The sequence below is a fragment of the Sapajus apella genome, unplaced genomic scaffold (assembly GCF_009761245.1).
Source record: "Sapajus apella isolate SASKATOON/1434 unplaced genomic scaffold, GSC_monkey_1.0 scaffold43, whole genome shotgun sequence".
Lineage (NCBI taxonomy): Eukaryota > Metazoa > Chordata > Mammalia > Primates > Cebidae > Sapajus > Sapajus apella.
In genome coordinates, this window is record NW_022436983.1 from 16,135,276 (window position 1) to 16,152,081 (window position 16,806).

A 16,806-nucleotide genomic window follows, 5' to 3' on the forward strand; every position below is an offset into this window, starting at 1 on the left:
TAATCATTTTTTTCAAAAAGAGATACTAAAGAATGCAAGGGTAGAGGTTAAAGGAAATTGCTGTAGAATAGAATGTGTCCTAATATAATTGTGAAGTAAATGAAGCAGATTATTAACCAGTTAACTAGGAATCACAGATACTAAAACACATGACTGAGGTAATGAGAAAATAAATCTTAAGGTAATGGATTTGATTTATAAATGTTTGACATTGAATTTGAGTTCTTAAGTTTCATATATTTGTTAATTTGTTTTCAAGTAGTTTCCATATTTTGAAAATAACTCTCTGAACTATTTACTTCGTTAAGATATTATGTTAAGAAACTAGAGGTTTTCATGAAATAAGACTCTAAGTACAAACTTTTATGCCTACAACAAAATATTATTTTTTTCATTTTTTGCTTTTAGCTAAAAAGACAGGAAAGGTAATTATTATAGGCTCTGGGGTCTCAGGCTTGGCAGCAGCTCGACAGTTACAAAGTTTTGGAATGGATGTCACACTTTTGGAAGCCAGGGTAAGAATTTCATTTTGAGTTTAGAGGCTTGAACTAATGGAAATACGGTAAGGAAATTATCTGTTGCAAATTAAGGATTATACAACTTGAACTAAGCCAAACTGATTTGTATAATAGTATTTTGGATAGTGTTATAGTTTTTGAAAAAGTATTTTTTATAGTAATGCTTTGAAAGGTACTCTGTGAGTAGGGTTTTAAAGTATTTGTTTTCTTGACAGATATTTTCAAGTCATTGTTTCTTGTAGTTAGGGGCCTTCCTGGACATATCCTTTGTTAGGAGGCAGTTGTGTTTGGTGATGGGACAGAGTGAATTCCTTATTTTTGATAAAGAAAAAAACTTGCTTCTCAGGCAGGAACCATCTTTTAGAAGCCAAGATATTGGTTCTTTTCTGTTAGTCCTGGAGAGAGAAATGGAAACAGAAGGAGCAATAAGAAATAGTGGCACACAGTAGGAAAAAGAGCATCATATTAGGATACTACTATTCAAGCTATTTTCATGAATAATTTTTGAAATCTATTTTCGAATGGCATTAAACTGCAAATTTTTTAAGAGTATGGGGAAATTGAAATTAAATATTTTCTTGATATACTATTATTAAAATATTCACAAAACATTTTTGTGCACTTTGTATAGTTTGTACTAAAAAATACAATAAGGAATAATAGGACCATTATGATTCCTATCTATGAGGAGTTTATAATCTAGTGTGTACATTTTTGTTTTGTTATGCATTTTTGTTTGGAGTCCCCAGAGTACTGTTATATTATTTATAATCATTAAATTATTTTGCTACATCTCAGCCATACTTGAAAATGCCTGGTCAGTGGTGATAAACCTGGGCCTATTTAGGGATGAAAGGTATTGTGAACAGGCTATGTTCAGTAGACTCTCTGCACCTGGGCATAGGGCTGCACTGGAGAACCATTTGTTAGAAAAATTATCCATCAGATTTTTCCCAGGTAACATTGGGAATCAGGGTGTAAGAGTCAGATTACAGTGGTAAAAAGTTGATATTTAGTGTTGGTCTATGTGGTTGGCCCTCGTTCATCCTGTACATTAAAAGGTATTATAGGCAGCTGGGTAGAGAGGTACCTGTGACTGAATATATCTTCCAACTGTCAAATTGTTTTATATCACATCATTTAATTCTGTGTCATTTAGTTATATGACATTTAATTACATATCATTTGTTACCTGCTTCTCCTTCAAATAGTCTTCAAGTTAAACTTCGTTTGTTCTTTGTGCCCATACATCTTTATTTTTAAATTATAGAAGACAGAGCCATGGTATGGTATGTACACAAAATGCCAAGTTTGTGGTTAAAACAGAATTGATGATTTTGGCTATTTAATTTCTGAAACAGGATCGTGTGGGTGGACGAGTAGCTACGTTTCGCAAAGGAAACTATGTAGCTGATCTTGGAGCCATGGTGGTAACAGGTCTTGGTAAGTAGCTATTGGTTTGTGCTGTAGTGCATGACCTGAGACTCAAAAAATTTTTAAAGCCAGAGATGTAATTTTAAAGTATATTGGTTTAGGATAGTCATCTTCTGTTAGTGAGAGGTAAACTGCCAAATAGTCTTCCCGAAAGGATATAGCAGTATATATAAAATGTAAATTTTACATATCTTTTGACCTAGAGTGTCTTTTTCTAGTTCTAGGAAATTATCCTAAGAAGATAAGTAGATAATGTTGTGTTTGAAGCATTTTTAATGTGGCATTGTTTTTGTTTGTTTTGAGATATGGTCTCACTCTTTTGCCCAGGCTGGATTGCAGTGGCATGATCTTGGCTCACTGCAACCTTTGCCTTCCATGCTCAAGTGATCCTCTTACCTCAGCCTCCCTAGTAGCTTGGAGTACAGGCATGTACCACTATGCTTGGTTAATTTTAATTTTTTTGTAGAGATGAGGTCTCACTATATTACCAGGCTGATTTGAATTCCTGGACTCAAGCAATCTTTTCAAAGCACTGAGATTACAGCAGTGGTTTCGAACTCTTGACCTCAGGTGATCCACCCACCTCGGCCTCCCAAAGTGCTAGGATTACCAGCATCAGCCACTGTGCCCAGCCTAAACTAGCTTTTGAACAAGCTTATAGGACAAGTACAAAGAGCCCCACTAATTTATGCTTATAATTACAAATAAGTTTCATGGCTTTAGAAATCTAAAGAGGTAGGTCAGTAGCTTTATGAGCCACAATAGCTGGCCTTGTTTGTTTTTAATAGAAACAGGGCCTTGCTCTGTTGCCCAAGCTGGTGTCAAACTCCTGGCCTCAAGAGCTGCTTCTTCCTTAGCCTTCCGGAATGTTGAGGTCATGAGCATTAGCCAGCTTGCCCAGCCCTAGCATTGTTTTTGATAGCACAGCATTAGAAACTACAGACTAGAAAATTAGAATATTATACAATAAGAAATATGTAGCCACTAAAAATCATGTAACTTCATATTAATGTAAAATGACATCCACAGTATATTGCTAAGTTGAAAAAAGATTATAAAATAATACGTTATGATCCTTTTATGTGTGTGTCTATAATTTTATACACTTAAAATCTAGAAGGCTCTGTAATAAAATGTTAATAAGTAGGCTTATAGGTAATTTTTTTTGCATTCTTCATATTTATCTTACATATTTTTACTTGGAGTGCTTTTTTTGAGAAATTTACATACTGTAAGCTTTCGAGCATTTCTTATTTTGAGTAAAAATATTTTTTACTTTGAGGTTTTTGTTCTCTTTTCATAGGCCTATTGAATTTAATTGCTTGAGTTTTTTCTAGGAGGGAATCCTATGGCTGTTGTCAGCAAACAAGTAAATATGGAACTGGCCAAGATCAAGCAAAAATGCCCACTTTATGAAGCGAACGGACAAGCTGTAAGTCGAGGACAAACAGAATTTTTCAACATTTCTTTGGTTCAGTTCAATTTTAGGAGAATGGTATGGATGAGCATATACATATATACACATACATATATATACCTACATAAGTGTATATATATAATCTAAGGGTAGAGATGATGTAACATTATTCTAGTTGTTTCTTAACTCTGAGCTGTGTAGGAAGGGATTCTTGTATATACATTTACATGTCTATTTAACATTTATCTTTAGATATTTAGTGAAGGCTAGCTAGACAGTTAATCTTTTTATTTGGCTGTGGCCACCCTACTCCAAGGGACTTGTGGAATTGGCCTGATCCTCCGTTTTGTTTGTATTGTGCCTTCCATCATGTGCTTTAGCTCCATGTGTTCTTTATGACTTCAGTTTTGTGTTTATAGGCTAAAATTTTTGATGGGCTAATAGCCAAATGGTACTTTCCCTAATGCTTAGATAGGCTAAAGTATTTGTTGACCAGAGGCATAGGAGCTTCCTATACTTAACTATGACAGTAGCATGGAAGTGATGAATGGTATGGGGAGTGGCACAGTTTAACAACTGTAAAATAGGCTTTGATTACATAAGTCGGTCCTAATTTTTTTAGGAGTGAAATTCAAAAGTTTGTATTTAGCAAAAATTTTACTGACTTCCTTTATCAAGATGAGAGCCCACACTTCTTAGGACATAAGCATATATTATCTTTCTATTTGAGGGCAGGGGAGATTTCTTATGTGTATGGTGGGTTTAGCTATTGTTACTAAAATTGGTTGGATCCCAGCTCTTGAATTTTGTGTGATAGGTCTCAAGGAACATCCTCACTTATTCCTGTCTACCTTAAGGCCTTATGGGGTTCGTATCAGAGAAGGACAGACTCTTAGGGAACGCTTTGGTTTCCATCCCCACCATCCTGGTCCAGATTTCCCACCAGGGCCTGGGCGGGGTAGGTAACAGGAGGCTTCTTGCAGAAAAAACTGAACAGAATGAGAGAGAAAGGGTGAAGTAGAGATTAACTCAGCAATTGAGTAAACTTTTCTTACTCTACCAAGACCTGTAAGGGATGTAGAGATGAATAAGCTAGTCCCTGCTATAGTGGTACTTATACAGAAATAATTCTTTTTTCCCAACGTTTTATTATGGAAATTTAAAAACATGGACAGAAGTAGAAAGAGTACTAATAGTGAACCTCTGTTTTCCCAGTTCTGTTTTATTTGTCGCATTCCTGCATCTTTGAGTCCAGGGAAGTCTGGAGTATTTTAAGGCAAATCGCAAACATATCACCCGTAAATATATTAATACCAGTAACACAAAGTCAACCCAAGGATTAGATAGAAGAACAAATTACTGTGGAAGAACCAAGATGGAAGAGGGTGTATGAAGATGTGACGGAAAGGGCAGTAAGAGATTTGGAGGGAAGGCGATCATTTGTGAATGGCAGATCCAGGACTTCAACATGTGTCTATGGAAGGGAAAAGCATTGCAGGCAGAGGAGGTTTAAGTCAAAGCAGAGAAATCTGTAAAGGAGGATGGGATTATACCAGTGAGGATAGGAAGATAGAAAGTTTAGGGTGGGGCCATGTTGTGGAGAATGTTGCTTGCTAGGCTTGATTGTAGGTTGGAACTTGAGAGGTTTGAGGACAGGGGACGTGACATGATTAAATCAGTGTTTTAAGTATAATATTAATAGTAGGTAATAAGTACAGAATTGAGGTGAGGGAAAGCAAGGCTCCAGAGTGGCTAGTATTGTCCTCAAGAAGAGATAGAGTCCACAGTAAAGATTAATCACGGATCATTGAGACACCATCTTTTTCTTTAGACTTTACTGAATGTAGAGCAGGTTCATTAAGTCTTTCTAACAGTAAAGAGAAAACTTTTTTTCTAGTAGAGCTATACAGAGAAACGTCTGCTTTCTTGGTATTAGATAAACTTTAGCGCATTTTTTAAAACATTTGTTTCTCTACCACTACTGTCCTCAGGTGGGCATGCACTGGCTGCTAGTCTGTGAACTAACTGTTGGTTACCAGTGTGGGGTGAGATAAAAAAAATTACACCACTAACTACACTATTAATTCAGATGGTGTCTTTTTTATCCTAGTAGCAAAACTTTCAGAAGTGAAGAAAGTGGTGCGTTGATTTATCCATATCTCATCAGGATCAGCCCTTTGAGTAGCACTGTGAACAGTTGTTAACCTTCTGTGGCTTTCAGCATTTTGAATGCAGGGATATTTTTCCCCATAAAATTGATAGTTGTCATTCTACTCTGATCTATATAAGATTTTCTAAGTTGATGCATTTGTATTTGGCGTAGTAACCAAGCGTTAAGATTTTAAAGCATTCTCAAATTTGGGAATGGATTCTTTGCAGCTTTGAGTTAGGCTTGCCTTAGTTAATCAAACATAAGGCATGTTAATGTTTCTGTACTGCAGGCTCCAGTAGTCTATCTCAGAGTAAGAATAGACAACCATTAACTAGTAAACTAGCTTTTTTTGAGAGAGTCTTGCTCTGTCACCCAGGCTGGCATGCAGTGGCATAATCTTGGCCCACTGCAACCTCTGCCTCCTGGGCTCAAACGATTGTCCCGCCTCAGTCTCCCGAGTAGCTCGGATTACAGGCATGCGCCACCACACCCGGCAATTTTTTTTTGCATTTTTAGTAAAGATGGGGTTTCTTCATGTTGGCCAGGCTGGTCTCGAACTCCTGACCTCAGGTGATCCACCTGCCTCAGCCTCCCAAAGTGCTAGGACTACCAGTGTGAGCCACCATGCCCAGCCTAAACTAGCTTGTGAATAAGTTTATAGGACAAGCACAAAGAGCCCCACAATTTATGCTCATAATTACAAATACATTTCATGGTTTTAGAAATCTAAAGAGATAGGTCAGTAGCTTTATTCTCTTATTGCAGGAGAAGAAACTAAAGCTCACACATGTGTTTGCCTGAGGTTATCATAATCGAAGTTGAAGAACCAGAATCCGTTGTCCAATGTTCTGGTTCAGATTCCCATACTCAGCCAGACTATGCCTGGCTGACATTTCAACGAAGTTGAGGGTGGGGTGAGTGAGTGCACATCAGCTGAGTCTCATCTGAGAGCTTTCTTTCAGTAGTTACTCTAGGAGCCAGCAAGGCCCACGTAAAGTAAGAATTCATTCAGTCTTTGATTTTTCTTTAGTAAACTGTTGGATGAAATGGGCTTCTGTTTCTTTATGCTTTGTGGACAACTTCAGTCAAAAAAGGAGTAATTGGTTCTGTTGTTAGTATATAGAAATTAATATCATCCTGTAGAAGGCCAGAAAGTTACTCAGAGTTATATCACTTGTAATAGTGTCTTAAGGACATATCTCTGTACCCAGACACTTTGTTGCTGTAGGAAAAGAAATCATGTAGCAAGTGATTTTTATTTTATGTTTTAATCACGAATCACAAGAATCCCTCAAAAAGTTTACTTCTCTGTTCTCTCTCCTACATTTGTAGTTAGTGTATTGAGTTTCTGTGTTTGTTTTGACAAGGGAAGTTTATGTCATGGCTTTGAATGACTAGAACAAGAGCTTCCCTAGTAAAGATACTAATATTAGGGATATAAGATAGAGATATAAAATAATATAAGGATATTCAGCATATCCCTCTAAGGAGAAGGGCTCTCTACTCGTTAAGCCTACAAAACAATCAGAGCTAGTATAGCAGCTGCCTTCATTTGATTGGCGATGGAATTATACTCTGACCTATGCTATAATCAGCTGCTTTAACTGGACATGGTGAAGTTTGGGAAATAGAGTAATTCACATTTCAGGGAACATTTTGTAGGTCTCTGCTGAGGGGACTGAAAACACAATTGGTGGGAGAGATGGTGAAAATGGCTCTGAATGTTTTCTGCATCTCCTGTACACCAGCTAGTAACTCAAGGGCTTTACTTTTTCTTGGAGGGGGATGATAATGAAAGGATATCTTAATCAAATTTCCACAGGGCTGTAGTATTCTGTATCACAAGGGCTCTGGTCTCCTGTGGAGTGTTTGTGTGTGTGTGTGGTTACCAAGTGAGATCCAAAGGGTTCCGGAACTGCTTTGAGAAACTGAGCTTTGATTTTTCTTCTTGGGAATGGCTCAGCTGTTAAGAGGAACAATGACAGGCAGCATGTGAAAAGTAATTGGTGTCAGGTCTCTTACAAACACCATTAACTATGTGTGTATTAGGTATCTGTCATAACTTAGCCAGTTTTCATTTGTATACTTAAACAGTGGTGCTTAGCTTAGTACACTTTTGATACAGGCCTGTTGGCCTTTTGGTTTTCCTCCTTTGAAGAAACATCTTCAGTATCTTTATGACAGCCTTTCTCTGCCCTTTAAAATCATTACTGCCAATCCATGCTTGTTTATAAATGTAAAAATCTCATGCCTGCCTTTAATGGTCCTGAAGTTGCAAATAGTTTTTTTCCCCCTTAAATATAGTTATAATACTAACTTTGTTTTTCCAAATTCTATTAATTTATTCATTTAACAAGAATTTACTGAACACCTCTACTGTATGCTAAAAACTGCTAGAAAGAACTGCTTAGACATGTTGTGTATACCTTTTCTATACACTGTAATCACTGCTTTAAGGAAGTCAAAAAGATTCCTTATGTGGTGAGAGTGGGGAGAGACAACAGTCTCTATAGAATCACACTGATTATTTTTATTTTGGAAACAGGAGGATCTTGCTGTGTTGCCCAGGCTGGAGTGCAGTGAGCCATGTTCTGCAAACATGGCTGCAGAACATGTTTGCAGAACATCGCTCACTGCGGCCTTGCCCTTCTGGGCTAAAGTGATTCTCCCACCTCAGCCTCCTGAGTAGCTGGGACCACAGGCACATACGCCTATACCTGATTTTAAACAATTATTTATAGAAATGGGGTCTCACTATATTGCCCAGGCTGATCTCAAATCTGGGCTCAAGTAATACTCCTGCTTCAGCCCCTCAAGGTGCTGGGATTTACAGTTGTGAGCTACTGTGCCCAGCCTAGAATCACATTGAATTTTATTTGAATTAAAGATATATTCCCTCTTTAGGGATAATAGCTATATCTCATTTCTCTTGGCTGTTGAGAATCAGATTTAGACTCCTCAGAAGTAAATTGCTTCTTCCAGGTTTTACCAAATGAACTAATCTTAATCTTCTGCTTCACCATAATTCTAGAAGTGCTCGATGGCATGGGATGGGGAGATGGAGATTGACCATGGCCTTCACTAGCCATGTTTGGCCATTACTGCTTTTTTTCCTGATTCTTTCTGGAGATATCTCTGGCTACATTTCAGAACTTTCTTTACCTAGTGTACGTTGCTTCATTTAACTCCATTCTGCTCTGCTGCTGGAGAGTTTATGAAGACTTGGCTGTACAATATTTTTTGAAGACCTAAAGAGATTGTTAGAATGAAACCAGAGGTTGAACTAAAGAGAGCTGTCCTTATTCCTTTGACTTCTGGCAGGATCAGGGACCTTGTCCAGAAAGTTGTTTAGCTTTCCCACATTCTGCATGGGCTAGACACATAGGCTTTCCTTCCCCTGGACATATTTAGTGATATAATCTACAGAACCAAGACAATCAGGATTGAACCTGTTTGGAACAATGAGACTCTTCAAGGTCTCTTAGTCTTGAAGGAGCTATTTACCTGGAGCCTTTCATATAGAAATAAACAGCTTCAAAAAGTCAATCAAAATGTGTTTAAAGTGATACCCATTTTGTTTGCTTCTTAGATAGAAGGTTCTTATATTATTGGCCAATTCCCCAAAAATGCTTCTTGGTTTGCTGTTACAAATTCTCACTATGTTGCACTGTAGAAATACTTAAAACCCATTGTAATCATTTGTTGAGTTTCTTTCTCAGGATACAAGTTAAGTATCTAGATTAGAATAGTCAGGTAAAATTTAAATTATTGTGACTTATGTTTAGTGATTGCCAGTATTTCAATTCCATTTTGTTACTGTTACATAATTATTTGTAGAACTAATAGAATCCAAGGATTCTCATCAAGGGGTAATAAATGACTTAAAACATGGGTAGTTTGGGGTTGTTGGGGTAGTCATTTGTTAGTTCCTTTTATTGTCTGGGTATGTCAAATAGAATGTTTCTAACTAGCTTGTTTTTAAAATGATTCTGATTTAAGGGTATTAAAAACACATTTTTGTTTTCTCCCAGTCAGTGTTGATTTCTTAAGGGACAAGTATTTTATGTATTATTTTCCAAATTTTCCTTCAATTTCAAAGTGCAATTTTAATGTTAGTGGGGAAAAAGGCAGGTTGCAAAGCTCTCCCTGGTTGCACTTGCAACACTCCTGTAATTGCTTAACTAGGTGGAAAATGGATGGGGCCTGGTGACTGACAATCTCACATAATCTCATACGACTGAGCCTCGGGTTAGAGTGGTGTACCGGAGATGCAGCCCTGTCATCTGGTGTCAGTCAAATGTGGCAGCAATCTTTTGGTTTGGTTTTTGTTTGTTTGATTTTGTTGTTGTTGTTACTGTTCTGTGTTTTTCCTTTCCTCTTTTGAGTTTTACTTTATTCCTCACTTTCTGACACTTCCCTCTCCCCACCCTCCCTCGCCTTTTTTAACTGCCTTTCTTTTGGCCATTTCTATGCCTTGACTTTCCCATTTGGTCTCTGTACAATCTGTTCCTTATTTCTCTGGTGGTTGCAGCTTCTGAGCTAACAGACTGCTTCTGTCATGCTATGTGTTTAAAGCCTTGATTTTATTGCTGTCATACAAAACTAAACTTGACATGGCTGTTGGGCTGTTATTTACAGTTTATTTCTCTCTCTGCTGCACTGGTTAAAAGGACACTGTCAAGGTATTTTTTTCATAATTTTTCAAATCATTTTCCTCACTGTTTACAATAACCCATTAAAAGCTTGAAACCTAAATCTTTTCCTTTCAGAGATCCTCTCCATCATACATTCACACTGGTTTGTTGTTGTAGAGTTGCGCCTATATGTTGGGCTGGTGCCATTTGAGTTTTTGTCATTGAAAGCGCGTGTAAAACATTAGGTTTTTTGTGGTTGGTGTGGGTGGACTAAGGGGGAAAGTGTAATGAATCCAGTGGGCTGCTCAGCAAACAGGGAAGAAACAAAGGTCAAATTTGGTCCCTCTAACCTTGACAGTGTCCCTTTAAATATTTCTCTACCACACACCCTGGACCCCAGTTACTGAGCCTGAGTGCTGTGTACTTTTTCAGTTTGAACTTCCCTATGTGACTGTCATTCTAGCTGCAAAGATTAAAGCTTGTCTGAAGCAAGCCATCCAGTTGACACTGGAAGAGCTTTAATCTGTACAGTTTGCACACTTGTGTATTGACACATTCTGCCCTGTTGTAGAGGCACATGTGATCTAGTCCCTCTTGCTGCTATTGCATCCTCTTGCTAGGCATTTTAGAAGCAGCACATAGAAATATCACTTTTGTACTCCATGAAAAGCAGTTAGGCGCATTGCATCTGTGATCAGTTAAGACCTCATAACTACCTAGATTTCACATTAAAATGTAATTGTTTCCTTTTTGAAAGAAGAACCAAATTTAGATTTCCAGAACCATCTTTTATAGCATCATTGCAGAATTTACACTAGAAGTAGCATGTTTCTGAGCAAAATTTTAGCACTGTTTGAGTTGCTCTGTATATGACCATCACATATCACATCAGTGAGGAAAAGTAGCTGAGAAAGTAAATAAAATTCCTGACAAAAGGGTCTCTTCCATCAGCTCTCATAGCTGTGTAATAAGAACAAGCTCTTTTTTTGGCCACGGAGTAGAATGAGTAGTAGGTCAGAGGTTTTTGAGCCACTAATCCTAGGTACCTTCCTGATATAAATGGCACCAAGCATCCAAAGCCTGATTCTTTGCCTCATTTAACAAAAACTAGAATATTTTTGGAGATTGAGATTTTCTTTAGGCTAAGGGTATTATAAAGATACCCTGATCTCTCCCATGTATAGTCTTTTAGAACTTAACTGCTTTGAATATGATTTTCATTAAGTCAGTTATGGTGTCTGTCATATTAACAGTTCAAAGGAGAGTTGCAGTCCTCTTTCTTTTTGGGGGCATTTTTTTTTACCCTTCTTGCCAGATTCTTTCTGCCACACATTGGCTTATCTTGTTGAGTTACTTATGTGATCAGTGAAGGAGCAAAGGTTAGTGTTTGAAATTGTCTGTTGGGTTGGGAAGTGCAAAAACCTGGAGTTTCAAATGAGAGGTAGAATCTTACCGGGATGGTCTTGTCAGCAATCAGTTACCTCTGACTGCAAAAGGTCGCTCCTCCTGAGTCTTAGTGTTTACTAGAATTTACTTCAGTGTTTTATTTTTGTGTTACCAGTTTTAGGGTCACTGTATTTTAATCACATTTCCCAGCTGATATCAGCCCAGCTTATAACAAGCAATACTTGCCTTAGACATATTTTTTCTTTCTCTCACTTCTGCCACGAATTCAGCAATAGGATTGCAGATACAGTTTACTTTTGGGCTGAATTAAGCAGTAGCAGAGGGGTGTGTGTGAACTAGCTGATATTATCAATAGGCAGGGACACAGTGTGACTTAGGATCCTGGTCTTGCAGCTTGATGACCTGCTTTGTAATCTGTTTTCTTCATCCACATCAATGAAGAGCCAGACCTTCTGATCCTTCATTTACTCATGGATATCTTAAGGGCTTTATACATTCAATTCTGAACTTATTGGTGCCATAAAATATTATTACCCTGCAAAAGAATAAAGGTGCTAGTGTGTTCTTACTAGAAGCCGTGAATTTCACTTCTCTCTTCCCTCCTCCCACCTGAGATTCATCTTTTAAGGGGAAGCAGATACCTTGGGCTTCTTATTTTCCCATCTTGCCCTTATTCTTGGAAGGTCCTCAGCTGTGTTGACATAGTTTTTGTTCTCTGGGACTTTTCTAGTGTGTTGTTTGCATGTCAGCCAGCTCAATTTAATGCATGTCAGCTCAGTGCCCCTTGTGCTCCATGTGACTTCAGTTAGCACCAGTGTAAATCTTGTGGCTGTTAATAATTGAGGTGGAGTCCCAGCTCTGAGGGCAGAAATGGGAGAGAGGAAATGTCAGGGCCCAAACATTTCATATCTCATTTAAATGGATTTGACCACTTCATAGAAAAGAAAATTTGAATCATTTTGCTCAAAGGTTTCCCCTTTGAGATACATATTTTGACCTTTATAAACTGTAGAGCATTTGTGTTTTCATAGATGGTTATATTTAGTTTTATAAGGTCCAACTCTGCTATACTTCGGATTTTCAGGTTCCTAAAGAGAAAGATGAAATGGTAGAGCAAGAATTTAACCGGTTGCTAGAAGCTACATCTTACCTTAGTCATCAGCTAGACTTCAATGTCCTCAATAATAAGCCTGTGTCCCTTGGCCAGGCATTGGAAGTTGTCATTCAGTAAGTATTTTGATACTGCTTACTGTGTAGTGAGTTCCATGTGTAAAGATTTGCTATTTATGTTTTCAGTTTTTCTGCAAGTCTTATTTGAGCTAGTTTTTACTTATTTTTGTGTGAAACCATTGAATTCCAAATTAAAAATCATTTAAAATAATTATATGATCCCTTAAGGCCCCTTTCACTTCTAAAATTCATAGTTTTTATAGTATTATACTGTATTTAAGATAGCCTAGGAAATAATTTCCCACTAGCCAACTTTCTTGTTCCTAAGTATTAGAAGTTTCAGTGGGCCCTGATGCCCTTAAATGTTTTTGATGGGCACCTGTCTTATTCTGCAAAGTTGACTGTGAGACCAGGTCATACATATTCTCTCTCTTAGGTTGCAAGAAAAGCATGTCAAAGATGAGCAGATCGAACATTGGAAGAAGATCGTGAAAACTCAGGAAGAATTGAAAGAGCTTCTTAATAAGGTGAAATTTTGTATTTTCTTCATAGCTGAAGAAGCTTTAATAGGAGAAAAAGTCTTTAATTTAGAAATTTTAAAAGCATTCCTGAGATTTTTTCCTCCATGGAAGAGAAAGTCTACACAGCTGGAACTCATTCGTAAGAAAATAATGAGTAACAAAAGAGACTGTTGTATATGTCAGTCTTTTTTTTTTTTTTTTTTTTTTTTGAGACAGAGTTTCACTCATGTTACCCAGGCTGGAGTGCAATGGCGCAATCTCGGCTCACCGCAACCTCCGCCTCCTGGGTTCAGGCAATTCTCCTGCCTCAGCCTCCTGAGTAGCTGGGATTACAGGCACGCACCACCATGCCCAGCTAATTTTTTGTATTTTTAGTAGAGACGGGGTTTCACCATGTTGACCAGGATGGTCTCGATCTCTTGACCTCGTGATCCACCCGCCTCAGCCTCCCAAAGTGCTGGGATTACAGGCTTGAGTCACCGCGCCCGGCCATATATGTCAGTCTTTCAGTGTGGCATTGTTGATAAATTGTTGCCAGAGGAAACAGTTCATCTTTCCTCTGTGTCTGGTCCCGTTTAGCTCAGGGGTGTCCAATCTTTTGGCTTCCCTCAGTCACATTGGAAAAAGAAGAATTGTATTGGGTCACACACAAAATACACTAACACTAATGATAGCTGATGAGCTAAAAAAATAAATAAATAAATCAGTGTTTTGAGGAAGTTTATGAATTTGTGTTAGGCCACATTCAAAGCTGTCCTGGGCCACAAGTTGGACAAGCTTGGTTTAGTTGTTCTAAAGTTATCCCAGTGTCCTCAGCTGAATTCTAGGACTAGCAGGGGATTAGCTGTACTGGAGCCAAGGTTCCATTGGTGAAGACCAACAAATCAGCAGCCAGTTCATTGGCATAATTATTTATCTTGAATTGCCGCCACCCCCACCTCTGTTACCCAGGGCAGAGCTGTTAGGGCTCTTTTCTGCCACCACCTTCCAGAGCCCCAGGCTCCAGAGCATTACAGTCCAATCATTTGTTTCTCCTCACACTGCTAGCTGCAAAGGTCACATCAGCTTAGGGAGAAAATAGCCCCTGGAGGGGTCCTTTATGGTGCATACTCAGGGTGTGCCTGTGACTGGACTCTTGCCTCACTCTCACTATGCCTTATTTCTTCATCCTGTCTAATGAAGAGGTCTCCAGCTCACAGTCTTCATGGATTGTGGTAAGGATGAAGTGAAAAAAGTGCCTTAAGAACTACCAAGTGGCAGGATACCTATACGGTGCCCAGTCGCAGGCTTTGTCACTCTTGTTCTGTGTAGTATCATCAGAAACCTGAAAAAAACTAACATTAAGAATGGTTCATTAAGATTCTTTGGCCAGGTGGCTCACGCTGGTAATCCCAGCACTTTTAGAGGCTGATGTGGGTAGATCACTTGAGGTCAGGAGCTCAAGACCAGCCTGGCCAACATAGTGAAACCCTGTTTCTACTAAAAATGCAAAAAATTAGCTAGGCGTGGTAGCACACACCTGTAATCCCAGTTACTTGGGAGGCTGAGGCAGGAGAATCATTTGAACCCAGGAGGCAGAGGTTGCAGTGAGCTGAGATTGCACTGTTGCTTTCCAGCCTGGGTGACAGAACAACTCCGTTTCTTAGGGGAAAAAATTATTTGACCTTTTACATATTTAAAAAATACAGTATGACAATTTGTTTTCCAAAATAAGTTTGAGCTACATTAGCAATAGTTTCTTTTTGGTGGAGATTAAATTTATTTCAACACTGGGTTTTTTTTGTTGTTTGTTTAAATTAATGGGACACTCCTTGTCCTTCTCGTTCATTTTAGAAGACAGCACCGATCTTACTTATCAGATAGAGTTGTGGTACCTTTATGTCAAGCCCTATAAGATTTCTTTCCTGTTTCCCAGATATAATGATGTAGAACAGGTATTTAAGAATTCTAAGGACCTTGCATTGTAGCCTGTTTTGTTGTAATAGTAGTTTTGAGGAGCCAAAACTAAGGGTACATGTGATATGCATGAACTACACTACTCTCTGGAATGGTAAATTTATACTTTTCCTTCTTAGATGGTAAATTTGAAAGAGAAAATTAAAGAACTCCATCAGCAATACAAAGAAGCATCTGAAGTAAAGCCACCCAGAGACATTACTGCCGAGTTCTTAGTGAAAAGCAAACACAGGGATCTGACCGCCCTATGCAAGGTGTGGTACACATACAGGCCTAACTGGTTTTACTTGAAATCCTAAGAAATAGTACAGATCTGGGAATTTTGGAAAAGAGAGCCACTAGCCAATCACAAGTGCCTACAGCGCAGTGAAAACGGTTTGGTACATATGGAGCCATGGGAACTTAATGGGTTAGTTTGGTTTAAGACCTGCTTGTCCTGCAGATTCTTATCCTGTCTTAATAATCTCATCATTTTATCTGAAATATCAGTTTAGCCCTACCAGTTTAGAATAATAGTAATAAACATGGACTTCAGAGTCATTTGGGGTCAAACTGTCTGATTCAAATCCCTAACTTGGTATCTCAAGCCATGTTAGCTTGGACTCCTTAATTGTCTCATTTGTGACATAGTTGTAATACCTACCTTGAAGGGTAATTGTGAAGCTTAAATAAAATTATGTATAAAGTACTTACCCAATGCTAGGGACATGGGATGCTCATGAAATGGTCCTTGCTATGATTTTTCATCTCTACTTTGTAGCACACTAGTATGTTTCTTCCATTGTTTTCTCCTTCTGTGTGCTCCCTGCCTTCCCCTAATATTCCAGGCCCACAATGGTAGCTTGTCTCCAAAAACAGAAATCTCTTGAGTTCTATCTAACCCCAGCCTAAAACTGAGCCACACTTCCTATACATGATCTGAAGAGGAAATATGATCCAGACCTTATACTTTGTGGTATAAAGAAAGTAGGTGGATATCTGACCCTTCAGGATAACTCAGATTCACTTAATTTTTATCAGGAATATGATGAATTAGCTGAAACACAAGGAAAGCTAGAAGAAAAACTTCAAGAATTGGAAGCAAATCCTCCAAGGTAAGGAAAACAACAGAAAAGTTCAGAGGGATAGCTTTTACTGTTCTTTTGCTTTGATTTAGAAGGAAAATTCTAAAGTATAGTGAACTTTTATTTATGTCAGTGAGTGGTTTAAATTGTTCGATCAATGGAAAATACCTGACTGTATGACTACTCGTGAGGTTTCTAAATCCCTGCCTCTATATTTTAATGTGTCCTAGATACCTAAATAGATTGTTTCTAAAGAGAGAGCCTTTCTCCATAAGTACTGATATTTGGATAAAGATATAATAAATGGAAATTATCTTTTTTGAGGGAGTAGAAGGTGCTGTTGCTTTACATTTCCATAATTCTGGGGACTAGGGAGGTATTATGCTTTATTTCCACTGGGTTTTTGACAGTGAATGCTGATGAAATGTTTTCACATGCATCCAGCCTCCACATAAATCTGCTTTGTTCTATATTCAAGGATGCTGCACATCCATTTTTTTTTTTTTTTTTTTTTTTTTTTTTTTTTTTTTTTT

At 38.1% G+C, this 16,806-nt stretch overlaps 1 protein-coding gene across 5 annotated transcripts in view; it reads left to right on the forward strand.

Annotated features, from left to right (window-relative positions):
* Positions 1-16,806, forward strand: part of KDM1A (lysine demethylase 1A) — an 83,447-nt gene that overhangs the window by 39,704 nt on the left and 26,937 nt on the right. For 3 of the 5 annotated variants that reach the window (XM_032300753.1, XM_032300748.1, XM_032300751.1), the window contains 8 exons: positions 409-515; positions 1,880-1,961; positions 3,290-3,384; positions 10,192-10,203; positions 12,647-12,789; positions 13,169-13,259; positions 15,329-15,463; positions 16,230-16,303. In XM_032300753.1, coding sequence (XP_032156644.1) covers positions 409-515; positions 1,880-1,961; positions 3,290-3,384; positions 10,192-10,203; positions 12,647-12,789; positions 13,169-13,259; positions 15,329-15,463; positions 16,230-16,303 — 739 coding nt within the window. The remainder of the gene's footprint in view (positions 1-408; positions 516-1,879; positions 1,962-3,289; positions 3,385-10,191; positions 10,204-12,646; positions 12,790-13,168; positions 13,260-15,328; positions 15,464-16,229; positions 16,304-16,806) is intronic. The other 2 variants (XM_032300749.1, XM_032300752.1) reach the window with 1 other exon arrangement.